Genomic DNA, 27,991 nt, shown 5'->3' with positions numbered 1-27,991 from the left:
AAGTGCTGGGACTTAAGGCTTGCGCCACCACACCCAGCTATTTTAAATAAATCTTTAACATTTGCTTTTATTCTACGTGTGTGGGTGTTTGGTCTGTATGGTTGTCTGTGCACCATGTGTGTGCCTGGCGCCCTAGGCGGCCCTGGAGCTGGAGTCAGAGAAGGTTGTGATCTGCCATGTGGGTGCTGAGAACTGAACCCAGGCCCTCTGTATTCAGTGAACCGAAGTCAGTGCTCTTTAACTTGCTGAGCCGTCTTTCCAGCCTCTTACTGTGTTGTTGTTGTTGTTGTTTTTGGCAGGGTCTCTCGATGTAGCCCTGGCTATCCTGGAGTTTGCTGTGTAAACTGGGCCAGTCTTGAACTCGCAGAGGTCTGCCTGGCTCTGAATTCTGGTATTAAATGTGTGTGTTATCATGCCTGGCTAAATACAGGCTTTAAGTTGGCATCATACCCCATAGCATACTCTCCGAGACAGAAGGAGAGATGGCTTGGTGGTTAAGAACACTGGGTTGCTCTTCCAGAGGACCCGGGTTCTAATCCCAGCATTCACATGGTGGCTCACAACTGTCTGTCAAGGTTCCAGGGGTCTGATGCCCTCTTCTGGCTTTCCGGGCACCAGATGCACACGTGGTACACAGACATTCATACAGGCAAAACACCCATACACATAAAAATATCAAAATAGCTGGCTGGTAGTGGTGCACACCTTTAATTTCAGCATTTGGGAGGCAGAGGCAGGTGGGTCTCTGTGAGTCTGAGGCCAGCCTGGTCTGCAGAGGAAGTTCCAGGACAACCAGGGCTATATGGAGAAACCCTGTCTTGATAAACAAAAAGAAAAAAGCAAAAAACAAATAAAATATCAAAATAATACAAAGGTTTTTTTGTTTTTGTTTTTGTTTTTTGTTTTTTAAGGAATTAAAGAGTTTATTGGGGCCTGAGAGATGGCCCAGTAGGCAAAGGACATGCTGCCCAGTCTGAAGTTCGATTCCCCAGGCCCCACATGGTGGACGGAGGGAACTGACTCCCTCAAGCTGTCCTCTGACCTCCCCCCCAGGTACACACGCACACGCACACGCACGCACGCGCGCACACACACACACACAATAAATAGCTACAGATATAATGAAAATATTTCTGTTAGTTTCTCCTTTATCCTCCGGCCTACATGCTTACCATGTAGCACATAAAGGGCTTTCCTCACATCATCACTTGATCAAGGCCCACCCATCATTCCTTCCTACACCCTCGGTGACTGTTAGCATGGGGAACTCCACACTACAAGGCTTTGCTCAGAGTCAGTTTTTCTCCTAAGCCTCTTTAAAGGTCTTGACAGTTTCTTGACATGTCAGTTTCTCACAGGCGGGCTCTGCTCAGTGTGATAAGCCTGTCCTAACAGGAAAGGGCATTCCCCATCTATGACTGAGAAATTCAAAGGTAGCAGCCAAGTCCCCTGACTCTGTTTCATTGGCAGAATAATGGTCCCCAAAGATGTCCACACTTTGATCTCTACAGACTGTGAGCTTGTTTGTCTTAGTTAGGATGACTCTTGCTGTGATGAAACACCATGACCAAATGCAACTTGGTGGGGAAAGGATTACACATAACCACAGTTACAAGTAACAGTTTATCTTCAAAAGCAGTGAGGGCAGACACACAGGGCAGGAACCTGGAGGCAGAGGCCATGGAGAGGAGCTGCTTACTGGTTTGCTCATCATCTGGCTGTGTGTATTCTTTTGTGACTACAAACTTTATCTGTTTCTAGAATTCCTGAGTATAATTAACAATTATGAGCTTACGTTAGATTTCAGGCCTGTATGTCACATTATATGTGAACATGTAAATGCTCTGGATCCAGCCCGAGTGAGTCTCCTGCCCAGCCTGCACTCCTGGGCACACACTCTTCTTTCTTCCCTTTGGGCCTCTTTGAAAAGGGAGCTGTTGGCTGTTTCCCCAGGTCTTCAGGTAACAGACACTTTTACATCCATTACATACAGGATACATATTCTGGGCCCTTGGTATATTTTCTGTTCCTTTTACCTTGTTTCTTTTACAAGGTAGTTCATGGTCAGGGTCCTAAGACTTTTGTCTTAAGTTCTTACCGAAATGTAATGTTCTCAGCTCTGCATGGTGGTGCACGCTTCTAATCCCAGCACTTGGGAGGCAGAGATAAGCAGATCTCTCTGAGTTCGAGGCCAGCCTGGTCTATAGAACGAGTTCCAGGTCAGCCTGGGCTACATAGTAAGACCTGTCTTATACCTGTTGTCTGTTGGCATTCTGCAGGAGCACAACTCTAAGAACCTGTCTTAGGGTTTTATTGCTGTGAGGAGACACCATGACCTGGGAACTTTTATAAAGGAAAACATTAGTTGGTGCTGACTTATAGTTTTAGAGGTTTATTACATTTTCCTTATGGCATGTACCAGGCTTTTCTTTTGGGCTGCCAGCCAGTTCCCAAACCATAGCATAGAGACTTCTTATTAGTTATGAATGCTTGGCCTAGCTTAGGCTCCTTTCTGGTTGGCTCTTTTAGCTTACATTCCTGTTTCTCTTTGTCTACCTTTTGCCTGGGGCTTTCTGTTTTTTTCCTTCTATATATCACTTTCAACGCTTCTCATGTCTGCCAGGCTGGTGGCTGCCTGGCTTCTTGCCCCGGGTGTCTCCCTTGTTCTCTCTTTTCTCATTCTTTAGCCTAGATTTTTCCTAGTCTCTCTGCCCACCAGACCCGCCTATCCCTCTCCTGCCTAGCTTTTTAATAGACCGATCAGGTGCCTTAGCAGGCAAGGTGAAACAAACGCAACACATCTTTAATAATTAAACACACATCCTTACATCATTAAACAAATGCAATACACCTTTATATAGTTAAAGTAATATTTCACAGCATAAGCAAATGTAACACGTCTTTACATAGTTAAAATAATATTCCACAACAATAGCAAGAAGCATGGTGGCATGCAGGCAGACATGGTGCTGGGGAAGGAGCTGAGAGTTATATATATCTGGAATGGCAGGCAGCAGGAAGAAAATGCCACACTGGACCTTTTGAGCATCTGAGACATCAAAGCCTGCCCACTAGTGACACGCCTCCTCCAACAAAGCCACACCTACCCCAACGAGGCCACACCTCCCAATAATGCCAGGTCCTGTGAGCCTATACGGCCATTTTCACTAAAACTTCCACAGAAATTAAGCTGCATTTGTGGCAAAGTGTATTTTAAGGGAGAGTCCTATGAAGGTGTGTAGGTGGAATTTTCCTGTCCTGACCACCCACTCCCAAAATAACCTGCATCCACTTCCCAAATAACTGTCTCAGAGACTTAATACAAATTATAAATACTCGGCCATAGCTCAGACTTGTTACTAATGAACTCTTACACTTTAAATTAACCTATATTTTTTATCTGTACTTTGCCACATGGCTAATAGCTTGTTGCCTCATTTTCTACACATCCTGCTTCCTTGGCAGCTGGCTGGCATCTCTTCTGACTTCACTCTTCCTCATCCCATCATTCTCAGTTTGACTTTTCCACCTAACTTTATCCTGTTCAGCTACTGGCCAGTCAGCTTGTTTATTAAACCAGTCATAGCGACATATATTCACACAGTGTACAGAAGGATTGTTCTACAACATTTCCCCCTTTTGTTTAATTAAAAAGGAAGGTTTTAACTTCTTTTAGGGGGGTGGTGTGAGACAGGGTTTCTCTGTGAAACAGTCCTGGCTGTCCTGGAACTCAATCTGTTGATCAGGCTGGCTTCAAACTCACAGAGATCCACCTGCCTCTGCCTCCCGAGTGCTGGGATTAAAGGCATGCATCACCACTGCCCGGCTGGAAGGTTTTAACTTTAACATAATAAAATTATATACAACAAAATCAATTATCAAGAAAGAATTAGTTATAATATCCATTCTCTTTGTATTTGGCAAAGTTAGAGAAAATACTCTTATCTTGGTAGTCTTATAGTTTTATATCTAATTTGCTCTTTATCATAACCAAGGTAAGCTATAAGTTTAACTATTTAGTCTTTAACTCCATCAAAGACCCCAGAAGGATGAAATGTTACCTAATGACAGGGACATCAGGCTCCCTGGACAGTCACCCAAAGCGCCTCTGTGACGTTGGGACATCCATCTTTGGCCTACAGGCCCAGCATATCTGACAGACTTTCCTGTGAAGCAAGGAGTTTTGAAGGACTGTTCTGCCTTGTCTTGGCAAAGTTTGGCAGCTGCCTTTCTTTTTGGACAGCATTTGGTCAGCAGTTGAGGCAAGGGCAGTTTCTTTGCCCACATGGCTAGCTTTTGCCATAAAGAAAATAAACTCCATATGGAGTTTTTTTTGATGCCCATCATCTTTGTTGAAGTAAATTGGTGCTGCCAGGAGCAGATGTGTCTCACTGTCATGAAAAGGTTTAGACATATTAAATGCCATATTCTGTAGGTATTTGAAGTGTTTGTTTGGAGACCATCTCTCTAAAAGTTGTCTGTATGGCCTTGAAAACATACCTAACGTGACTAAGTTTGACTATTATAGATAACTACTAATCTGTATTTCTTAATTATATATTACATTTTAAATGTGCATAAACACAATACCATCTGTTTTCACTGGTGTCTGGTCCTCTTGCTCTGAAAGTACATAAACTTTTAAAGGTAACTTACATATCTGCATTAATACAAGTATAGATTTACAAGTGCATTGTACACAGGTCAGCCAAAGATGAGTTTTTTGTTTTATGTTTGAGCAGGTAAAATATACATTATATGTCTTGTAGTTCTCCTAGATTTATTTTTTTATGTCTAGTCAGAATTTTCAGGTAATGTTCCTTGATCAAACCTGATTTTTCTTTAACTTGGAATGAATCGATATCTTCTCATTTCCTGTGGAAATAAATAAAGCACAACCTCTTCCCCAAAAGCAGTATACCTTTTGACTTAAATTTTGAAGGTGAGACATACAGGTTGGTTTAATCTAGCAGCTTTAATCCAGTGTCTCCTAGCAGCTAAAAAATTTATAGACAACATAATAACATATAGAATTCAAACTCTGTGTATTTTCCATCTTTACATGGCTTACTATATTACTTTATTCTTTTTAAAAGACTTTATTTTATTCTTAAATCATTTTTTATACATCCTTTTTCTTCTCTCTCCTAAACTCACCGTAATCCATTTAGAGGCTTTTTTTTTTTTTTTTTTTTTTTTTTTTTTTAATATTTTTATTTCATGTGCATGGGTGTGTGGGTTGCATGGATGTCTGTACCATCTCTGTGTGCCATGTGTGTTCAGTGCCCATAAAGGCCAGAAGAAGGTGCCAGATCCCCCTAGAACTGGAATTATGGACAGTTGTTAGTTGCCATGTGGGTGCTGGGAATTGAACCCGGGTCCTCTGGAAGAATAGTCAGTACTCTTAACCACTGAGCCATCTCTCCACTCCCCAAATTAGACAGATCTTAAACTGGCACGTCAGCTGTCAGCATTGCTTGGCTTAGCGCATGGCCGTTGCAGCAGCTGTCAAGAGACACTTTTTTGTAGCTGAAGAGACTGCAGGAACACGCCACCCAGCTTGGTCCTGGCCAGCGGGGAGACTGCGGGAATCACCTGCAGAGTAGCTCATGGTGTGCTTGCAACTTCAAGATACGTGTCTCTGTACTGCGGTTGGCGTGAGACTGTGAGACTCTGTTTTTGTTTAGAATCTTTTTAGGTCTTCTGTGGATCTTCACTGGACAGTAGGCACCGTTTGTAGGCGGGTGGGAACAGTCTCAGATTGTGACTTGGTGAGGACTAACTAGTTCCCCTCAGCCTCATCCCAAGAGCCTGTCATCTTCAGGATGACAGCGGACGAACCGTCCTCTAAGGAGGAAACAGCCAGTATGAAGTTAACTGTGGATATCTGAGAGCAAGACATGTGCATGCACACACGTGCTTATGTGCACAAATGCACATATACATGTCAAGGCCATAATCCTCACACATGCAGAACCCTGTCGTTGCATAGTCACTAGTGCATATTTGTGCTTACGTGTGTGCACGCATGTGCACCCATACACAAAATGTTTCCATTACATGCTTCCCTCGGGTTCACTGATTCACTTGGGAGCCCGACTGCTTGCTTGTTCTCTTCTAAGGAACTCAGGCATCTGACGGGGAGAACCTGAGGCTTTTTATCCCACGAGAAGAGAGCTCACTTCCCATGTACTTTGGAACGTTTTGGGTCTCACGGGTGCTGCTCCTGGATCCTGTATGGGCATCCCTGCTCAGGTCGCCACCCTGGGGTCTGGAGGCAGCCACGCCAACAGACGTCCTTGGTGTTGGTCAACAGTCTCCAGCACCCTCTCACCTGCAGTGTCTTGGCCTATCAGCCCCCCAGCCGGGACCCTTCCGGCCTTGGCTACACCATGAATGTCACCACCTTGGCCCCATGGCAGCAGTTACAACTTGACTCTTGACCCTCCTCCCAGCATGGGGCACCCAGACCTCCTTTTCCTACCTTAAATCTGTAGTAGGTAACTCCAGTAACTACTATGAAAAAGAAAATAATTATGAGGCCACTCAAGAATGTTGTACGTTCACGTCTGCTGCCCCCAGCATACACTTCTGTGGTTGGGGTAGTGGGCTGAAGAGGCTCTGAAAAGGGAAGAGAAAGATGAAGAGCCGTGTCCTGCTCAGGGTCTCCAGAAGGGCTTCTGCTTACCCTGGCAATAGGCTCTGTGCCCCCACACCCCTCTTACCCCATCTCAGGGTCAGGGGCTCAGGCAGCCCCTCATGCAGCACATGACATGTGTATCTCTGCTCCTCCCCAGAAGGCACCACCACAGCTGCCCACTTCTGGAAGGTTCCATCCCCTGCAGGCCTGGTCTCCACCAGCTCCATGTCTTGAATCAGTTCTTCCCCACCCAACTGCCAGGTCATGGAGATCTCAGCAGGGTAGAAGCCCAGGGCCCAGCACCTCAGAGTGACGTCTCCTTCATGTCTGGGATGGCGGGTCACTCTTGTCTGGGGAGGGTCTGTAGTAAACAGATAGATAGGTGCTGGTAGGCACAGCTTTATGTCTCCAGTGGAAAAAGGCAGAAATGGGAGACATCCCCAAGGACCTTTGGGACACAGAGAGTGGAGACCTCAGGGAGGCTCACCTAGGTGACCACAGTCTAGGAGACTCAAAAATGTCCGAATCTGCTTGTGGGAAGCTACCCCCAGTACAGTGGCCCCACCCAGACAGCCGAGCTACAGCCCTGTGCTCAGGTGGCCATGGAGCTGGACTTGGAGCAGCTGTTTACCTGTGCGAGTGAACGCCTCTCCTCCCAGGGTCAGGTATCTCTGCAGCCACAGGATGCATTCCTTCTCCAAGTAGCTCTTGTCTTTCTCCAGCCAGTACTCATTGTTTTCCCACTTGCGCTTGGTGTAACCAGCAATGAATGTGGCTGCTATATATTGCATAGAGTCCAAATCCAGGGTCAGGTAGTCCCAGCCATCGTAGCCGTACTGCCAGTGTCCTGTGGTACGTCTGCCATCCTTCATCTCACAGCCATATGTGAACTGGAGGGTGTGAGGGCCTAGAACCCCCACGACAAGCATGTCAGGGACCACAGATGGATTTCCCAGGCCTCCCCATTATGGTCCCTGTTGCCCTAGCACCGCCCACCAGATTTCTTAGGTTCTCCTTAGAGGGTGTTCACATTCTAGATCATGTAGTCTGACCACTGATACCCTTTTGAGTCAGCTGTCAGGGGCCAGGCCTAAGCTGCTTCAGGTCATAGTAAAAGATCATTGGATAGGGAGGTAGGACTTAGTTTTTGCTGTGTCGTCTCGCAGGTGATTCATCCTCTACAACTCTCTTCACCTTATACACATGGGAACCTAGAGGTTCCCCCACAGGACTCCAGTGCTGGCATAACCTCCCAGGGACAACAGCACAGCACACGTGCGTGATGGCAGAGGACACACTGCTCAGTGTCTCTCTCTCCTCGAGGGAGTGCAGACGCTGACCGGGGGGTGCGGTGCAGACGTGCAGTCCTGCAGGTGGGAAGTGCAGTCAGGTCATCCTCAGCTATGGAGCGAATTAGAGGCTAGCTTGGGCTCCATGAGTCCCTGGCTCAAAAACAGCAACAAAACAAAAAAACTTAACCCCCCCCAAACAAAAACAATAAAACAAACTGAGTCAAACCAACCACTGACCAACAAGAAACAAGCTTTTATGCTGACACTTAAAATTTGAAAATCTCTAGTGATTTTCAAAGTCAGCTGTGAGACTGCCTGGCTTGGAGTCACAAGGGTCCCCAGCACGAGTGTCTTCCATAGAAGTTGTAAGCACTTTGAAGATCTGAGAGCAGATTGGGCCAGCCTGTTCTCAAAGGACAGTCTGTCGGGACACCGAGGGCCTCCTGCCTCTGGGGATGAGGCGTGGTGGGTAAGTTCTGATCCCCACCACCTTTCCAGCACATACCCTCGTGCTGGCGGACGCCACCTGCCCTCTGACGCTGGGTCCTGGAGCTGTTGTAGTACTGCTGTATGTTTCTCAGGCTGAGCTGGAAAATCTTCATCCGATTGGTGAAGACCTGGGTCTCATCAGCAAAGTATCCTGGATTTTCCCTCAGCCAGGCAACAGAAGGCTCTGCCTTCATGCTGTCGCTGTTGTAGTGGATGAAGGGCTGGTGGTCGAGGAAGCCGGTGGCAGAAAACACAGGGACCCTGGGACCTGGTGCTGTCACCGCCGTGTAGGAATACAGCAGAGAGTGCGATCCTGAGGTAAGGATCAGGGTTTAGTGTCAGGTACTGACTGAGGACCCAGCTCCGAGGGTGGGAGAATGAGTGTGCCTGCGTGTGAATTGTAGAAGAGACAGGGCACACAACATAAAAACAATTTCATAACGACCTGCCAGCCAAATGAATCAAATTCCACACTGTACACTAGGATAATTCAGAGAATTGACAAAGCAATGTAAGATTAAGGGGCTGGAGAGATGGCTCAGTGGTTAAGAGCACTGGTCACTCTTACAGAGGACCCGAGTTTAAATCCCAGCATCCATGTGGCCCCTCACAACCATCTGTACCTCCAGTTCCAGGGGATCTGACACCTTCTGGCCTCTAAGGGCACTGTCCGCATGTGGTGCATTTAGGGGGGATGCTGGATCTCACACACACACACACACACACACACACACACACACACACCCCCACACCCGTGGGTCTTCTCATATCTGAGATTTTTGTTTGTTTTAAATTAAGAAGTTAGAATACAAAGTAATGGGTTTCATGTAGTGTCTTTGTGCATATGTGCTGTTATGCTTGGATATGGGGTTATTTTGTTTTCTAAGAGCTGGGAATTGAACTCAGGACTCCTGTAGGTTGTTTTTCATCAAATACAGTGGCTGCCCCTTAAGCAACTGATGTCCTAATCAGCAACTGCACCTTTTCCACAAGGGTTGCAGCCAGTGGGAGTTCTGTTCCCTCAGGCACCAGCTCTCAAGAGAGGCTGAATAGCAAGTATCTAACCTCTCCTTGCTCGTCTCCCCCAGATCCAGCACCCTTCGGCTCCACCCCCACTTAAGCCCTAGCTACACGTGGTTTCCCCACCACTTCTTGTCAGCCAGTTGAAGACGCAGCCTCCTGACCACAGGTTAATTTTATTTAATCAAACAGATGTAACACATCTTTGCATTATTAACAAGGCAGTAGGAAAACATGCAGCACACCTTAAAATAATATCCCACAATGCCTATATGCTTGAGAGTTGCTCTCCCACTGATCTTCATCCCAAGCACTTTTTCTTTTTGTAAAGATTATGTTGGGAGGGTTGGGGACTTAGCTCAGTGGTAGAGCACTTGCCTAGCAAGCACAAGGCCCTGGGTTCGATCCTCAGCTCAAAAAAAAAAAAAAAATATTATGTTAGGGACTGAAGAGATGGAACCGGAACCAGCTGCTTTTGCAGAGGACCCCAGTGTAGTTCCCCGCACCCACACGCTAACAACCATCTGTAACTCTAGTTTTGGGCGATCTTGAAGGGCCCTTGACAGGACCGCAGCCATCTTAGGAAGAGGTCAGCTAGGGACAGCAGGCCCTTGTACAAACAATTCCAGAAAAACCGCAAGGGCCCCTCCACCCCAGACCCAGCCAATCAGAAGCTGTGCAAACCAGATGTTTCCTGCTGATAAAGATGGAATGCCATAACCGTCAGAGGATGTGCGTTTCCTGCTGATAGAGATAGAACGGCACAACAATCAGCCTATTTGCCTGCGGCTGCAACCGTCCAGTCAGCTTAAGCCAAGCATCCCTGGCCCAAGTAAGCACCAATTCTGAGCCTGTAACTATATGGATTTGGAAGTCTCCTAACCCCCTGCCCTAACCACAATAAATATCCTGCCCTGCTACTGCTCGGGGTCCCTCCGGCTCCACCTCCGTCGGATGGAGGACCTGAGTTTTAACTCGAAATAAAGACTCTGTTTTTGCATTCAGATTAGGTCTCTAGGTAGCCTTTGGGGATTCCGGACTTTGGATACAACAGTCTGATGCCCTTTTGTGGCTTGTGCATAGTGATGGACACAAGCACCCACGGAGTCCAGAAGAGGGTGTTGGATACTCGGGAAGTGGAGTTACAGGTGGTTGTGAGTTGCCCACCGTGGGTGCTGGGGACTGAACTCCCATCCACTGCAAGAGCAGTGTGTACTCTTCACTAGTGAGCCATCTGCAGCCTCTGCCCTTAGGCGGGTACCATTTCACTCACTGCTCTGTCCCATACTCCTGCCTCCTGCTCCCTCTCCAGATGCTGTTGTAGGATATTATTTTAAGGTGTGTTACTTTTGTTTATATTGCATTTGTTTAACTCTGAAGCTGTGTTACTTTGCCTGTCTAAAACATTTGATGGTCTAATAAAGAACTGAATAGCCAATAGCGAGGCAAGAGAAAGGATAGATGAGGCCGGCAGGCAGAGAGAATATATAGAAGGAGAAATCTGAGAAAAAAGAGGGAGCCAGAGAAGGAGGAGGACATCAGGGGTCAGCCACCCAGCCAGCCACAGAATAAGAGTCAAAGTAAGATTACAGAAGTAAAAAAAGCAAAAAGCCCAGAGGTAAAAGATTGATGGGCCAAGCTTCTTAAGAAAAGCTGACAAGAAACAAGCCAATCTAAGGTCAGGCATTCATAAACAGGAATTGGTCTCTGTGTCTGTTTATTTGGGAGCTGGGTGGCAGGGCCTCCAAAAGAGCCAAGAACAAACAACAACACTTTGGTGCTCAACGTGGGGCTTGAATATCCCTAGTGCCTGAGAAAGTTGAAAAGAAAAAGAAAAGGGTCATGGCTCCTTTAAGAGGAGCTGCTGTTCAGCCGGGGGTGGGGTGGGGGTGGGGGTGGGGGGGTGAAGGGGTGGGGGTAGAGGTTAAATAAAAACAGCAAGCTAAGTAAAAAACACCTGCCACAGTTCAAGTTGAATTGAGTTCAATGCCTAGGGGGTTCTTGGTCATGTACCTCTGACTGGGCTGTGGGTTTTAGGCTTGACTTTGATGACCCCAGAGGATCCAGGTGTAGGTTAGCAGTTTAAAGTTTGCTCATGTGGTCAAAAAAGACTAGAGATATGCAGTAAAAGAGATCCACATGGAAAAAAATTCTAAACAGGTTCCAGTGTGTTTTACATTTGCGTAGGCTTAAGAAAGAAAGAAAAGGTGTATGCACAGTCATAGAAAGAAATAATTTAAAAATAGTAAAGTCTTTAAAGAGAGAAGTAAAATAATAAAAAAGAAAAAAGCCATGTAGAGATGGAAAATACACAGGGAATTTGGATCCTGTATAGTATTGTTGATTTTGAACTTTTTGAATGCCGAAGAGCAAACGACAGCTGCCAGGACATGGGATTGACATAATCCAACCTAATATTTTAAGAATGCCTTAACTTGCTGGGCGGTGGTGGCGCACGACTTTAATCCCAGCACTCGGGAGGCAGAGCCAGGTGGATCTCTGTGAAATTGAGGCCAGCCTGGGCTACAGAGAGAGTTCCAGGAGAGACACAAAGCTACATAGAGAAACCCTGTCTCGAAAAAACCAAAAAAAAAAAAAAAAAAAAAAAAAAATGCCTTAACTTTAAAAAAGAAGTAAAAAAATATACTTGTCAATGGAAATAGAAAATGCTTTAGAGTTTTCTTCCTATAGGAGATGAGAAGTTGTGGATTCCTTCAGGGTTAATATGGATCAGGTTTGATCAGGTGAGACCTCCTGAATCTTGACAGGTGATATCTATCAACAGAGATTACTGCTGGTCTTCCCAGGACTTGGCCATTATCTAAATTTTCTATCTGGGACCCTGAAATGTTTCTGTCCACAGACATCAGCAAGCAGTATGGAGAAAACTACGCCCACATTCCCAAGAGTTGAGGTGTGAGGGTGGTTTTTGGTTATTTGGTGGGTTATGGATGTTTGTTATCATTTAGGGGAATATAGAATATTGAGAAAAATTTAAAGTTATTTTTATTACAGTGTATATATGTTTCTACTCTTGTTTAAAGGATTTTTCTATATTGATACAAATTTAAGGCTATTTTTGTTACAACATAGTGTATATATGTTTTTACTCTTGTTTAAGGTATTGTACCTATGCAGTTCATTTTAAAATGTAAGATAAAATTCTAGATTTTTTTTTTTTTTTTTTTTTTTTTTTGAGACAGGGTTTCTCTGTGTAGCTTTTGGAGCCTGTCCTGGAGCTTGCTCTGTAGCCCAGGCTGGCCTCAAACTCACAGAGATCCACCTGGCTCTGCCTCCCGAGTGCTGGGATTAAAGGTGTGTGCCACCATCGCCCAGCAAATTCTAGATTTTGAAAGCCATTATTATAAACTATTTAGGATAATCAAGAAGCATAGGTTAGTAGTTAGCCATGTATAACAATGAAATTTGTAGATATGTAAGGTATGTTTTCAAGATCATATAGAGGTATATTTTAAATAGATAAATGGTCAAACACTTCAAAGACCTATAGAATATGACATTTAAGATGTTTTGTTAACCTAAGGTTTTTCATGATAATGAAACACATCTGCTCCTGACAACACCAGTTTATTTCAGAAATGATGGGTACTGAAGAAACTCCTTACGGAGTTTGCTTTCATTATGGCAAGGCAAAGAAACTGCTCTTGCCTTTGACTGCTGACAATGTGCTGTGCGGACTGGACATGCAGGACACAGGAAATAGACTGTTGGACTTTGCCAAATAAGGCAGGACAGTCCTTCAAAATTCCTGCTTCACAGAAGAGTCTGCCAGACATTCTATTCTGCAGGACACAGAGGAAAGTGACTGCTGAACTTTGCCAATACAAGGCAGGACAGTCCTTCAAATTCCTACTTCACTGAAAATTTTGCCAGATATTCTGGGCCTGTAGGCTGAAGATGGATGCCCCAACATTACAGAGGAACTTTGGGTGACTGTCCAGGCAGCCAAGTGTCTCTGTTGATAGGTTATATTACATCCTTCTGGGTTTTTGATGGAGTTGAAGACTAGATAGTTACAGCTGCAGTTTTCCTTAGTCATGATAGAAAGTAAATTAGTTGTAAAAATTTGTATTCACTATGATAGGATAGATAATGCATTATTTTCTCTGAATATGCTAGCTACAAATGGACAGAATATTGTACATTAATTCTTCCTTGATAGTCGTTTTGTTGTGGATAGTTTTACTATGTTAAAGTTAAAACCTTTTTATTTAGACAAAAAGGGGGAAATGTTGGGGAATGTTATTTTAAGGTGCATTTCTTTCGCTTATGTTGCATTTGTTTAACTCTGTGAAGCTGTGTTACTGTGCCTGTCTAACACACCTGATGGTCTAATAAAGAATTGAACGGCCAGGATCAAGGAGAAAGGATAAATCAAAGGAAAGATCAAGGCATGTCTGGCAGGCAGAGAGAATATATAGAAAGAGAAATCTGGGAGAAAAAAAAGGAGCCAGAGAAGGAGGAGGACTCTAGGAGTCAGCCATGCAATGGAATAAGAGAAAGACATACAAAAATAGAGAAAGGTAAAAGCCCAGAGGCAAAAGATAAATGGGATAAGTGAAGTTGAGAAAAGCTGGCAAGAAACAAGCCATGCCAAGGGTGGGCATTTGTAATTAAGAATAATCCTCCGTGTGTGATTTACTTGGGAGCTGGTTGGCGGCCCCCCAAAGAGTAAAGAGCAAAACCAACCAACAACAAGCTGCTTCGCTCTGTGCTAGTTAAATCGGTTTCTGCTGCTTCTGCATCATCCCTGTCTCCTGCATTACCTGCCTCCTTTAGGCGCTCTGCCTCCCTTTCACGGTGATTCCCTTCTGGTTTTGCGATCCCCTCATACATATGAAAGCGCGCGCACACACACACAATCTTATGTTTATTTTCGAAAATGTTTATTTTTTGAGACAGGGTCTTATGTAGCCAAGGCTGGCTTCAAAATCACTGTGTGAGTGTGTGAGGCTGGTCTTGAACTTCTGATCCTTCTGCCTCCACCTTCCAAATGCTGGGATTACAGGGTCACAGGTGTGAGGAATAAAGCTGATAGGAGCCCAGGCTTCCCTGCTCCAGCCTCAGAAGCCTCCTGGAGACTCCCAGGTGAGCAGCAGGGTCTGGTTCCTGGAGAGAAGGGCCCTCCCTGGGAGCCACAGTCAGAAGCCCTTTGTGTCCCAACCTCCTATAAAGTCTCTGTTTCTTTCTCTTGTGGTAGGAGGAAGCGACCCCAGGACCTGGACAGGCACTCTTCCAACTGAGCTACATTTTCAGTCTCAGTTTCTCTCCTTGTTTCTTAAAGGCACCCTTGCGATCTTCACATCTCTATCTACCAACAGCTACTGCATATTTCCCTGTGTGAGCTGCATGCTTCCCTGTGTGAGCTGCATATTTCCCTGTGTGAGCTGCATGCTTCCCCGTGTGAGCTGCATGCTTCCCTGTGTGACACTTGCCCTTTAAAATGCCCCTCCTTCACAGTCATCTCTTGCTCTCTAGCCTGTTCTCTGTCTGACTGTCTTCCTGCCTCTCTCATGTCCCCACTTCCTGATGGCTTTCCACTCCCCCCATAAACCTCTTACACTAGATCTGTTGTGTGTGGCATGTGGATCTGTTGTCTTAGCGGCATCCCTTGGCAGGGCCCACCGCTTGGATCCACTTTGCCACTTCCTGTCCTTTCAGCTGCTGCCACCCATATGGTGGAAGGAGAGAACCGATCCAAACTGATGGGTGCTGTTGCTCTGGATGCTGTGAATGCGTTGCTCTGATTTGGTTGATAAATAAAACGCTGATTGGCCAGTAGCCAGGCAGGAAGTATAGGCGGGGCCAGCAGACAAAGAGAATTCTGGGAAGAGGAAGGCTGAGTCCCCAGCCTCCTCCCCCCATCCAGGGAGCAGCATGTAAGCATGTAATGGTGCACAGGTAAAGCCACAGGACACGTGGTGACATACAGATTAACAGAAATGGGCTGAGTTTAAGTGTAAGAGCTAGTCAGTGGTAGGCCTGAGCTCCTGGCCGAGCAGTTTTAATTACTATAAGACTCTGTGTGTTTACTTGGGTCTGAGCGGCTGTGGACCAGGTGGGACACAAGAAAACTTGAAGCTACACCAAATAGGCTGTCCTCTGACCTCCACATCTGGACTGTAGTCTGTGCTGCATGCTACACATTTGTGTACACAGGTGCATGCACACACAGAGACAGGCACACAAATGATTAAATGTTAACTACAGTGTGGACACCGTATAAGTAAACAGGCATTTCCAAAAAACAGGGCAGCTCAGCTGTCAAAGCACTCACTGCTCTCCGCTCTCCCAGAGGACTGAGGTTTGGCTCTGAGCACTCACATGGAGGGGCTTGTAACTCACATGGGCTAGCTTCGGGCGTCCCATGTGCCCTCTTCTGGCCTCTGGGTACAGCATACACACACACACACACACACACACACACACACACACACACACACACACACACACACAAAAGCAAATACTCAAACACATTAGAATGTAAGGAAAGGCCTGTCCTGGCTTGGTGGTGCATACCTTTAAGCCCTACTCCTGTGAGTTCAAGGTCAGCCTGGCCTACATAGTGAGTTCAGAGACAGCCAGAGCTACTATGAGACCATGTCCCATGTCTTTTTTTTAGGTTGTTCTGGAGCTGGGGTTCTCTTTGTGAACCCAGGCCCTCATACATGGTCATGGTTGGCATGAGCTAATCCATAGCTTGTGTTTCTTTTTATTCATTGAGCTTCAGTTTTCTTTCTCTTTTTTTTTTGAGACAGGGTTTCTCTGGGTAGCCTTGGCTGTCCTGGAATTCTCTCTGTAGACCAGGTGGCCTCGAACTCACAGAGATCTCCTGCCTCTGCCTCCCAAGTGCTGGGATTAAAGGTGTGTGTCACCGCCACCCAGCCTGAATTTTAGTTTTATGACAGGGTCTCATTTAGGACCTAAGGTGGCCTCTAATTTGCCAAGTATCTAATGGCCTTGAATCCCAGATCTTCCCACTTCCATTTCCCAAGTGCAACCCTTCTGCAAAATGGCTCAGGGTTGAGGTTTTTTCCCCCCTGCCTTGAATTTGCTCAGCGCCACAAAACCCCCTTCCCCACCCTACTCACGCGCTCCGCTTTCCAGGGGGCGACTCAGGAACCAGAAGATAAGAACCCACACAGTGTCCAGCATATTCCGAGTCTGCCCTGCCTAGGAAATCAGACCTTAGAGAAATTCCAACTGCCTGTGGGAACAAGAAACTGTTGAACCTCAGAAGTGGGGGTGGGGTAGGGTGGAGTGTAGCAACTGAGAGGGGCGGGTCTGACAGGCGGATGTGAGGGGCGTGTCTTTTTTCAGGCGTCCCTGCAGGGCTCTCCACCTGGATGAGGGCCATCTTCCCTGGAGATGCGCCCCTCATCCCCACGTGGGCTCCGAGCAGCCCACAGCAGGTAGGCGAGCGGCAGGCAGGCGAGCGGCTGCTGGGTCCTCTGAGCCCTGTCGGATGCTGATGGAGGCCCGCCCCCTCCAGCTTGTTTATTTTTGAGCTCTGGGCGGTGTCTGGCAGCTGCGCTCTTCCTGAGGGGCTCGCCACTTCTCCACCCAGATAAGCTGTATGGGAGACCACAGCACTTCAGTTTTCTACCTCTCTCATTTTCTAGTCTTTGTAACCCTAGCTCTCCAGGAACTCACCAGGCTGGCCTCGAATTCACAGGTTCCCAGCACCCAGGTGATGGCGCACAACCCTTTGAAGTACCCTTCTGGCCTCCATGGTTACGGCATTTACATGGAGTACGTCTATTAAATAGACAAACATACATATAAAATAACATAAATCTGGGTCTGGAGAGGTGGTTCAGTGGTTAAGAGCACTTAACTGTTCTTGCTGCTCTTGTCAAGGACCCGGTTTGGTTCCTGACACCCAAGACAGGTGACTCACAGCTGCCTGAACTCCATTCTGGGGGCTCTCATCCCCTCCTCTGAGGGTTCCATACACACACGCACACACATAGAAACACACAAAAAACAAAAAAACCCATAAGTCTTTAAAACCATTACATATAAAAGCGGTCATGGTGGTATGTGCCTTTACTTCCAGGACTTTGAAGGCAGAGGAGGGTCTCGAGTTCCAGGCCAGCTGGGACTACACAGTGGGATCCTGGCTCAAAAAAAAAAAAAAAAAAAAAAAAAATTACAAATAGAGGAAATGTGTACCTCAGCACAGTAAAGACCATGTATGGAAAACTCACGGTCAGCATCTCACCGAATGGGGAAGAAGACCGTTCAGTTTCATGGCTGTTACTCAATGTAGCCCTGGATTTCCAGAGCAGGGGCCAGCTTAAGGGTGCGTAGACCACGGGGCCTCCATATAACCGGTTTCTAGAACACAGTGGGTGTGCTGGTGTGGGAGGAGAAGCCAGTCAAGAAGCAGTTCCTCAGACTCCGCACAGCCGTAAACTAAGTCAAAAGCTGCTGGAGAGAGAAGAGGAAGGCAGAGAGACATGAGGCCGTGTGCAAGACCGTCATGCAAAGAGGGTCATTGGGGTCATCCTGTCTCCAGGGCCAAGGGTGAAACTCACACTGTCATGGTTAAGAAACAAGATTTGTGTATATTTAAATTTAGTGTCAGGAAGAAAGGAGGCTGTGCAGAGGGGACTGGGCGGCCTGCTCCTGGGGGACACCTCACAGGAGAGAGCATGGCCCAAAGAGGGCCTCTCATCCCGTTTCTCTGTGTTAAGAGAGCGGCCTTATAGGCTGAGACACACAAGCGCCTTAGGGGCTCACCGTTCTAATTTAGGATGTCGGTTGCTTTCTTTTTCCTTCTGGGCAGTGTTTTCTGGTTTGGTTTTGTGTTTTCCTGCTCTCTAGGCAGCGCATGCCCTGGTTCCACGTGGTGTGAGAGCAGAGCCTCTTTAAGTTGGTTTCCTCTGATGACCTGTTAACACTTGCCTTGCAGTCGTTCAGACAGAGCAGCAGGACCATTATGTCTTCCTGTTTGCTGTACCTGGGCGGGTCAAAGGCCAGGCTCTCACTGCATCCATGGCAGGAAATCCGCATTCCAATCCACCGTGTTCCTCCCAGCCTGTCACTGCTTGTCTCCTTAGCTTCCTTACGTGGTGTCCAGTCACCAAGACCTGCACAACTAGGGACCGACCTAAGCAATCCAGAATTCAGGAGGCTGAGGCAGAGGTTTGCCGTGAGTTCTAGGCCAGCCTGGGCTGCATATTGAGTTCAGAGCAGGGTAGGATCCAGATGAGACCTTGTCTCAGTGAAAGGGGGGTAGTGCTGGAGACGGGGCAGCTGTTAGGAGTGTATGTAGATGTGTGCTGCTCTTGCAGAGGCCTGGGGTTCGGTTCCCAGAACCCACGTCCCCCGTTCATAACCACCTGTGACTCCAGCTCCTGATGTATTCATCTGGACTCTTGGTTCACCCACAGGTACAGAGACACACAGACACATGTACAGACACACGCTTAAAAATAATAAAAATAAATCTTTAACAATAATAAAGTAAAATGACAAAATAAAGAAAAAATGGTCAAAGGATCTGAACTGACATTTTGTAAAACAAGACAAGCCTGTGAAGAACTGTTAAGATTGACTGTCAGAGAAATGCACGCAAAACCACAGGGACACACCTGCTTGGTTAGCATGTCGGTTAGCAGCAGCAATAATGGAAGAAAAACCACTGGTGAGGAGGCAGGGAAAAAGAATGGAAATTACCGTAGCCTTTGGGGGAAGCAGCATGGGCAGTCCCCAAACTAAAAATATAACTACCATATGACCCAGTTATCCACTAGCAGGCGTTTATCGAAGGAGAGAGAGGAAGGGTCTCGAGAGACGGCGGCGCAGTGAGTGAAGTACCTGTCATGCAGGGTGAGGGACTGAGTTCAGATCCCCAGCACTGGCTAGGGCAATGGACAGGTGGACGTACACGGCCCCCTGGAGCTCACTGGCCTGCCAGAGTAGCTGAACTGATGAGCTCCAGGTTCAGTGGAAGACAGCATGTCAGCCTCTGGACATATCCTCTCACACACATAAAAAGTGCCATTCTGCCATGAAAAAGAATGGAATCTTGCCGGGCAGTGATGGCGCATGCCTTTAATCCCAGCACTCGGGAGGCAGAGCCAGGCGGATCTCTGTGAGTTCAAGGCCAGCCTGGTCTACAAAGTGAGTTCCAGGAAAGGCGCAAAGCTACACAGAGAAACCCTGTCTTGAAAAACAAAAACCAAACGAAACAAAAAAAAAAAAAAAAAGAATGAACTTTCAATTCATGACAACGTGGATGGAACTTTATGTTAAGTGAAATAGTCCAGGCACAGAATGGTGGATGCCACGTGTTCTCTCACACAGGCTGCTTAGAGAGCTTATCTCACAGAGAGAGAGACAAAGTGTAATAAAGATCACAAGAGGGACGAGAGTGTATCAGTCGGCTTTTTGTTACAGTAGAATGCTAGAGGCATGCTTCATATAAAGAAAGTAAGGTTTGTTTGAGCTCAGTTTTGGGAGCTTAGGCACACAGTACCTGCATAAACTCAGTGATGAAGAGCTTGTGTGCAGTGGATGACCCAGTCACAGGACGGCTCACCCGCTGAGCCATGCCTCCTATTTTAATTCTTATTTTTAGTTTTTATTTTGTCATTTTTTTTTAACAAACATTTTTTCTTTCTTCTGTGATTGTAGGACTTAGCATAGAGACTGTTTAGATCAAACAGGGCATTTTAAATACTTAGAAATAGCTTATATGTTACAAAAAATGAAGGGGGTAGGGAGATGGCTCAGTGGTTAGTGTTTGCCATGCACGTTTGAAAACTGGAGCTGGCATCCTTGGAGCCCACATAAACGCTGGGTGGGTGTGTCGGCCTGCATGTAATTCCAGACTCCAGCGGTGGGGGATGGGATTCCCCAGAGCAAGCTGGCCTGCCTTATCAGGGCTTTGGGTTTGATTGAAAGACCCTGTCGTCATGAATGGCCATCACTGTCTTGTTTCTTGTAGCTTAGATTGGGTTTTGGTCTCTCTTACCCGGCTACAGAACGAGAGCAACTGGCTAGACTTTTACATTTCTTTGTTTTGATTTTATTACTGTTGTGTTGGTGATGGGGCGGCGTGGCGTGTGTGCTGTGGCTGTGTGCTGTGGCATGTGTGTGTGCTGTGGTATGTGTGTGTGCTGTGGCATGTGTGTTATAACATGTGTGGTGTGGCTGTGTGGTGTGACTGTGTGTTATAACATGTGTGCTGTGGCGTGTGTGTTATAACATGTGTGCTGTGTGCTGTGGCTGTGTGGAGATCAGAGGACACTTTGTGGAGTCGGCTCTCTCCGTCCACCTCTCCTTGGTGGAATTCCTCCAGGTCCTCAAAGAGGAGTTTGAAGAGGACTCTTGGCCTCGGGTCCTGCCTTTCTTGGCAGAGGAGAACGGGAGCTGTCACGGCCTCCACCCCATCCCACCAGTCTCCGTTGGACACAGGGGACTCGGCCTGCGGCAGCCTTCAGTTTGCCAGGAGGAGGCCGGTTCAGGTCATCGCCAGGCTTACCATCTCACGGGCCCTCGGTGGGACTCTAGCTTCTGTCACTGGTACATTCCCAGCTCCCGGGCTGTGGGTAGACACCAGTTCTGGACACTGTTCCTGCAGCTCACATGCTCTGAGGATCTGAACGTTTCAACTCTGGAACATGACATTGAGCTGTTGGCCACTGCTGGGTCTAACTGGTATTCCGAAAGAATATTGAATGATGTGAACAGGAACTAAGGGGGTGACGCCATTAAACCCTTGAAACCTGTGATTGGTGATGTTTCCCGGTCCTGTTAAGGGGCTGAGTGTGGGATGGAAAGGTAGATGGGGCCCTGAGATGGTTCAGTGGGGAAGAACTCTTGCCGCCAAGCATGATGACCTTGACCTGAGTTTGATCCCCAAAACCACATGTTGAGGGGGAGAACCAGCTCTCTAAAATTGTTCTCTGATCTCTACAACATTCCGTGTCATGCATGCATCTACACAATAGACACACAAAATAAATACTTAAAAAAAAAGCCGGGTGTGGTGGTGCATTGCTTTCAATCCCAGCACTCAGCAGGTAGAGGAAAATGGATTTCTGAGTTCAAGGCCAGCCTAGTCTACATAGCAAGTTCCAGGCCAACTAGATGTACATAGTAAGACCATGACTCAAAAAACAAAAATAAAAAGGAAAAACCCCTTGAGCTGGCAAGATGACTCAGTGGGCAGGGTGAAGCAGCTGCCACCGAGCCTGATGACGAATGAGTTTGATTCCTAAGGACCAAACTCCTGCAGCTTGTCCCCTGACCTCCACACACATGCTGTGGCACATGCTCCCACAACACACACACACACAAAACACGTCAGAAAACAATTAAAATCCTTGTACATGAAGTAGAAATTGGACCATTTGGGGAAAGGGAGGAGACTGGGGGAGGGGGACAGAATGGGTAACGGCCACGAACGTGGTCATAGCATGTGGTATATTAAAATGAGAACATCATTGTGAAGTCCTTCTTCATTGTGATAACATCATTGTGATATTCCATCTGAAGTGACCTGCTGACTTCAAGACTACAACATCAGGCTGGACATGGTGATAGGTCGGGTTATCTGAGAACTTGGATGCGATGGCAGTGGCAGGCTGTTGTCAGAGATAAAACCAAGTGTTGACCCACCACTCGAGGATGTGGAGGCTAGAGGGTCAGGAGTTCGAGGCCAGCCAAAGCCACATGAAACCCTGTCTCAAAAACACAAAAACAAAACAAAAGCCCATTTAAAAAAAACAAAACACGAATGATGCCCCCAAATTTCAAAGGTATAATTAAGTAAAGTTAGTAGATGTAATTAATGAAGTTAGACGTGTGACTATTTCCATTTAGGGACAAGCTTGGGACAGTCACATAACTTTTTTGTGTCTACTTTGTCATGAAGCCAAAGTTTTCCTTCACTTTGGTTATGATGTGAAAGTTGCGTGTGGGTAAAAGAAAGATAAATGAAAGGCTGGACAGATGGCTCAGAAGTTACGAGAATGCACAGCTCTCCCAGGGGACCCAGGCTCAGTTCCCAGGACCATGCTAGGCAGCTCACAGCCACCCAGCTCTACCCAACGGACATCTACCTGTGCATGCCTCCACACAGAACGAGAACAGATGTAAAAATATGAATGAAACTGCTTTTATCTCCTTTCTGTGGCTCACTGCATGAGTATCAGCTTTTCCCTCTCCCACCCTTCTCCCACCTCTCAGGTACTCTGTGAGGCCCTCAGACTGGGGTTTCCACCCTGCTTGGCTGCTGAACCAGACACCAGCAGGCCTGTTTTGCGGCCGAGTAAGTTCCATCAGCAGCTTGAACTGGGGGGAAGGTGTCTGGAGCTGCACAGAGAGATCTGACTGGAAAAGGACCATTTCCTGAGAGCCTGTGGGGAAAAAGAAACTTAACCCAGGAAAGGAAAGTGAAAGTGGAGGGACTGGAGAGGGGGCACGCTCCAGGGAACAGACCAGCTCTCCTGCTCTTACACAACAGGGTCCTATCTCAAAACCTTCACATGTCCCTGTCCTCCCCCAGTCGGAAAAGGCCAGGAGGGTGGCAAGCCGTGGGTGACACAGCCTGGCTCATGGTCCCAGAGGCTGGACTGTGACCCCTGAACCAACTCTAGGGAGGGCAGGGAGACGTGGCCCAGCATCTACTAGGCAAAGTGCGAGTGTGAGAGGGAGAAGCCGGTCTTCCATTTTCCCTTGTGGAGGTTATGTCCAGGCTAATGACTCCTAAACCCAAGCTTTCTCCCCTACCCCTGTGTCACGGGTGAATTTTCCTGGTGTTGATTTTTGGAGGGGGGAACAGGCAAGGCCTGACGTGTTTCTGTCACGTTTGCACACAGGTCCGCTGAGACAGGACAGCAGGAGGAGGAAGGCACAATGCCTCGGTGAGATGACCATGGAGCCACGAATTTGTTTTCTTCTACCTGGATTCAGCTTGTACTTCAACTTTGCATCCATGTTTCTAGAGAAATCCCCACTGCTCTTCCTTTGCTGTTTGGTGCTGCTTGGGGGTGACCAATGGGACTGGCAGGCTCCCCAGACCTTTATACACTAGTTCCCCAAGTGAGTCCCGAAAGCCAAGGCTGTCTCTGGTCACACTAGAAGAAAAAGGAGGAAATAAAATGGTTATTGTGCAATAGTATTAAGAGGTGGGTGAGAAGGGGCTGGAGAGATGACTCAGTGATTAAGAGCACTGGCTGCTCTACCAGAGGATCTGAGTTCGATTCCTACCACCTTCATGGAGTCTCACAACCTTCTGTAACTCCAGTTACAAAGGATATAATGACCCCTTCTGGTCTCTGAGGGCACCAGGTACACAGGGTTCACAGACATACACGCAGACAAAATACCCATGCACATATACTTGAAAGATGTTTTTAAGAGGTGGACTTAGTAGATCTGGTCCTCTGAGCTTAGCCTGACCATCACCATCTTGGGACAGGAACTGCCACGGTGACTGAGCAGAGACCCCAGCTTGCAGCTGGAACGTAGCAGAACTTTAACAAAATTGAGGGGATAATTGATACTGAGTCTGTCGGCACTTTTCTCTTGGGAACAAGGGAGACAACTATAGAAAACTGCCCTGCTAGAATCCATTAGCCACCACCCCTCCTGGCTTGCTGCCATAGACAGATACCTAAGGCTCCCTAAGTGCATGTAAAAGAAAACAGTTAACCAGGTTGGTGGGACTCGGGGCAGCTGCCTAGCGTAATGTCCAATAATCTGTACATTGCCTTGAGTTAAATTCATTTCTCATGGTTGAGTCATTCTTTGAGTGGTTGGTATTGTCCAGATTTGGAGATAGACAACTTTTTCATCTCCCCAGGAAATCCATATGACGTTTGGTACCCGACGATGAATGTGGTGTGCTGTGTGTGATGGGAACACCCTGTCATAGTTTAGTTTCTGTTTTTATTAAATATTCCAACAGGAAGCAGCCTGTGGGAGGAAGGATTTTATTCAGTTTATAATTCCAGGGTACAGTCCATCAGGAAGTCAAGTCAGCGGGAACTCAGAACAGCCATGTCACACAGTCAGAAGCTGCGGGAAATGAATGCACACAGATGTGCTTGCTTGCTTGCTCAGCTGAATTTCTTCACCCATAGAGTTCAGGACTCCCTGCCTGGGAATAGTGTGCCCCACAGTAGCCCGGGTCTTCCCAGTTAATTACGACAGTCTCCCACTGACAGTCCCTCCCTGAGACTCTTCCCATGTAATTCTAGGTTGTGTTTAGTTGACAAAGCTAGATCAACACTCCGAGTTCCTGCTGGACTTGTGGTCCCCGAATGTCGCTGTTTGGGAGGCCTGCAGTGAGGTGTAGCCGTGGTACCTACGATGGGGAGTCAGGTGTGCGGCTGAGGACAAACCGTTGCCTGAAGGAGGAACTCTGGCTAGAAGGGGACTTACGGCCAACATTATCTGCTTGATCATCAGATGAGGCATAAGAATTAAAAAGAGGAAGATAAAGATGCTAGCTGGCATAGTCTACAGCTGGTAGTGTGAAAAGACAAGAGTTCAAGTCCATTCAGGGCTAAAGAGTTTATCCTGGGATCCAAAAGTCATGGGCCCCTTGGGAAAGAGAGATACATGCAGTGGGGAGCTAGGGACAGGAAGAGGAGAAGATGGTAGAGAAGTTGAACTCTTAATTGAAAGAAGAGAACTATCTATAATCCAGCATGCAGATAGGGAAAATTTGGCAACCCCAAGTACCCACTTCTGATCTATTAAGATTATGGGAAGCTGGGTGGTGGTGGCACACACCTTTGTTTCCAGCACTCGGGAGGCAGAGGTGGGCAGATATCAGAGTTTGAGACCAGACCAACAGAGTGAGTTCCAGGACAACCAGGGCTACACAGAAATTCTGTCTTGAAAAACCAAGGGGGAAAAAAGGTCATGGGGAAACTTGTATGCAGTTCATGGGAAACCCTGGTGGTGTGTCTGCAGGATGTGGGAGTGTGTGGTGTGAGCTGGAGTGCTGTGGAGGAGGTTATAATACCCCCATACATCCCTCTCACCATGTCCTGGTTAACGTTAAGTGCCAACTTGTCACAACCCAGAATTACTGGGGAAGAGAATCTCAACTGAGGAATTACCTACATCGAGTTGACCTGTGGAATGTCTGGGGATTTTCTTGATTGTTAATTGATGTAGGAGGGCTCAGCCCATTGTGGAAAGCACCATTCCCTAGGAGGGAAGTCCCAGGCTGTATAAGAAGGCTAGCTGGGCATAGTAAGCCGTGCCTGCCAGACAGTAAGCTGCTGGGGGATGTCTTTCTGTACGCTGTGAATATATGTTGTTCCCATTGGTTAATAAATAAGCTGCTTTGACCTATGGCAAGGCAGCTTAGAGGCGGGTAGGAAAATCCAAGAGAGACAGGAAAGAGAAAGGCAGAGTCTGGAGAGACACAGCCTGCCGTCCAAGTAGTAACATGCCAGCAGATCGGTAAAGCCAGGGAACGTGGCAAAACATAAATTAATAGAAATGGGTTGATTTGGGGCTGGAGAGATGGTTCAGAGGTTAAGAGCACTAGGTGCTTAGACTTGTGTGTCTTGGCTATAATCTTTCGGAGGTTTTTTTATTCTCCGAGGTCACCCCAACCGAAATTTAAACTTAAGTTTTTATGTGTTTAGTCCAGTAGGTGTGTTGATTTAAAATGTTAAGTTGTAAATTAAAGCTCCACCTACTACTCTTCCAGAGGTCCTGAGTTCAATTCCCAGCAACCACATGGTGGCTCACAACCATCTGTAGTGAGATCTGGCGCCCTCTTCTGTATACATAATTAAAAAAAAAAAAAAAAAAGAAATGGGTTAATTTAAGATATAAGAGCTAGCTAGCAAGAGGCCTTCCATAGGCCATACAGTTTATAATTAATAAGCCTCTGAGAGATTATTTTATAAGAGGCTGCAGGACCTTGGGGCGCAGCAGGACCAGAGAAAACTTTCAGCTACAGAAAGCAACATTTTCCGTGTCCCTGCCAGCTTCTCTGGCTGTAAGGTGAGTTTCTTTGTTGTAACATGTGGAATAGCAAGCAGGCACCATATGGATGCGTCCGTTTCTCTCTGCCTCGACTGTGGATGTGATGTGGGCAGTTGTCTCAGCTGCTGCCACTGTGACTCCCTTAGTGACGGACTGTCTGTCCCCTGGAACTGAAGCCCAATAAACCTTCCAGTCCCTGCACTCTTTTTTGGATAAAGTGTTTTGTCACAGCAACAGAAAGGGAACTAAGACACATTGCTAGTGACATACAGGAGCATGAGGGACATCAGTCATGTAAGACCTCTTAAATCCTGGGTCTTGACTCTGCATTGTGTGACCAGTGTGGTGGGTCATGAACAATAGTGAAAGATCTTAGAATGCACAAAGACCAAAACTTAATTCAGATTCCAAAGTGGTGCATTTAAGATGTTTCTGGCCATGCACACTCTGGCTTTGTCACATGACTTAACGGCAGCCTTCGTTCTGAACACACTGTGCACTCTGGATGTTGCCCTTGGATCGTGCCACTCTGCGTACCAGGGAACAATGCTTGAAATTCCGCAGCTCAGGTTTGAGGCTACTGCACGGTAGGAATGGCAGTGTGTAACTGTACATGAAGTTTTGTGCTCTTATGGAGACGTGGTTTAATTACCAAAAATAAAGACTTGATATGTTTCTCACATTTAAGTGTATTGCATTATGTTAGAATGTTTGATTTTAAAAGTTGTTATTTGAAAGGCTGGAGAGATGGTTTGGCAGTCAAGAGCATGGACTGCTCCTGTAGAGGACCTGGGTTCCGTTCCCACCACCTCATGCAGGCTCACAACTGTCTGTAACTCCAGTTACAGGGATCTGATGCCCTCTTCTGGCCCCCGACAGCACCAAATACACAGGTAGTTTACAGGTACTCAAACAACAGAAATAAAAATCTTTTTAAAACTTGGTATTTGATTTGCTGACTTGAGTCTCATAAAAAAACCAAAACAAAATTAAAAAAAAAAAAAAAAACCCTGCTCCAGTTTAGAATCTAGTCGGTTAGTGGAGCATTTTCCTAGAACACATGAAGCCCCAAATTTCTCAGGCAGTACTGCATGAAACAGGGGTTGCTACAGAGCAAGTTCAAGGCCAGCCTGGGCTACATGAGTCCCCCCCCCCACCATTTCAAAAAATAAGCACAAATTGTTAAATGAACTTTTGTTTGGGATTAGGACAGTTTCCGAAATGGACTTAAACATACCTTTGTCATTTTGTACCATGTATTTATATGAAGTAGCATTTTCAGTATAAATAACTATAAAATCAAACTATGAAAAAATATAAAAAACATTGAAGATGCTCTTCAGGATCAAATACTTGGCAGACTTAAATCACCCCACCCTATCCCTCACCCTGTATGTTTTGAGAGGTTTTTATATAGCTCAGTAGCCCAGGGTGACCTTGGACTTGCCATGTAGGTAAGGATGACCTTGAACTCCTGATGCTTGTGTCTCCACTTCCCAATTACCAGGATTACAGGCATGCACCACTGCACCTGACTAAGTTTAAATTCTTTTTTTTT

General features: G+C 46.6%; 1 protein-coding gene and 2 long non-coding RNA genes across 5 annotated transcripts in view; 2 read left to right on the top strand and 1 right to left on the bottom strand.

Annotated features, from left to right (window-relative positions):
• The window catches only part of LOC114687021, a 36,001-nt gene extending 12,405 nt beyond the window's left edge, over positions 1-23,596 (top strand). Inside the window, exons 2-3 of the long non-coding RNA XR_003733638.2 lie at positions 22,666-22,747; positions 23,298-23,596. This is a non-coding gene — a long non-coding RNA (uncharacterized LOC114687021). The remainder of the gene's footprint in view (positions 1-22,665; positions 22,748-23,297) is intronic.
• On the bottom strand, positions 5,176-16,720 carry LOC114687018 (H-2 class I histocompatibility antigen, Q10 alpha chain-like). 3 transcript variants are annotated; one of them, XM_028861731.2, is made up of 7 exons: positions 16,554-16,719; positions 8,438-8,734; positions 7,272-7,547; positions 6,726-7,001; positions 6,485-6,621; position 6,438; positions 5,179-5,845 (listed from the first exon to the last, which is right to left on the bottom strand). In XM_028861731.2, exons 1-7 carry the CDS (start codon positions 16,615-16,617, stop codon positions 5,799-5,801), a joined length of 1,098 nt encoding a protein of 365 aa, XP_028717564.1. In that variant the 5' UTR covers positions 16,618-16,719; the 3' UTR covers positions 5,179-5,798. The 3 variants fall into 3 exon arrangements, with proteins under 3 accessions (XP_028717562.1, XP_028717564.1, XP_028717563.1); XM_028861730.2 differs by lacking the exon at position 6,438 and having other exon boundaries at positions 5,179-5,847; XM_028861729.2 differs by having other exon boundaries at positions 5,176-6,621; positions 16,554-16,720.
• Positions 23,597-25,786: 2,190 nt separating the features above from the next.
• LOC119086796 overlaps positions 25,787-27,991 on the top strand; it is an 18,655-nt gene continuing 16,450 nt past the window's right edge. The window contains exon 1 of the long non-coding RNA XR_005090152.1: positions 25,787-26,120. This is a non-coding gene — a long non-coding RNA (uncharacterized LOC119086796). The remainder of the gene's footprint in view (positions 26,121-27,991) is intronic.

The sequence above is a fragment of the Peromyscus leucopus genome, chromosome 16_21 (assembly GCF_004664715.2).
Source record: "Peromyscus leucopus breed LL Stock chromosome 16_21, UCI_PerLeu_2.1, whole genome shotgun sequence".
NCBI classification, from domain to species: Eukaryota; Metazoa; Chordata; class Mammalia; order Rodentia; family Cricetidae; genus Peromyscus; species Peromyscus leucopus.
This window is presented reverse-complemented; position numbering and strand designations above follow the sequence as displayed.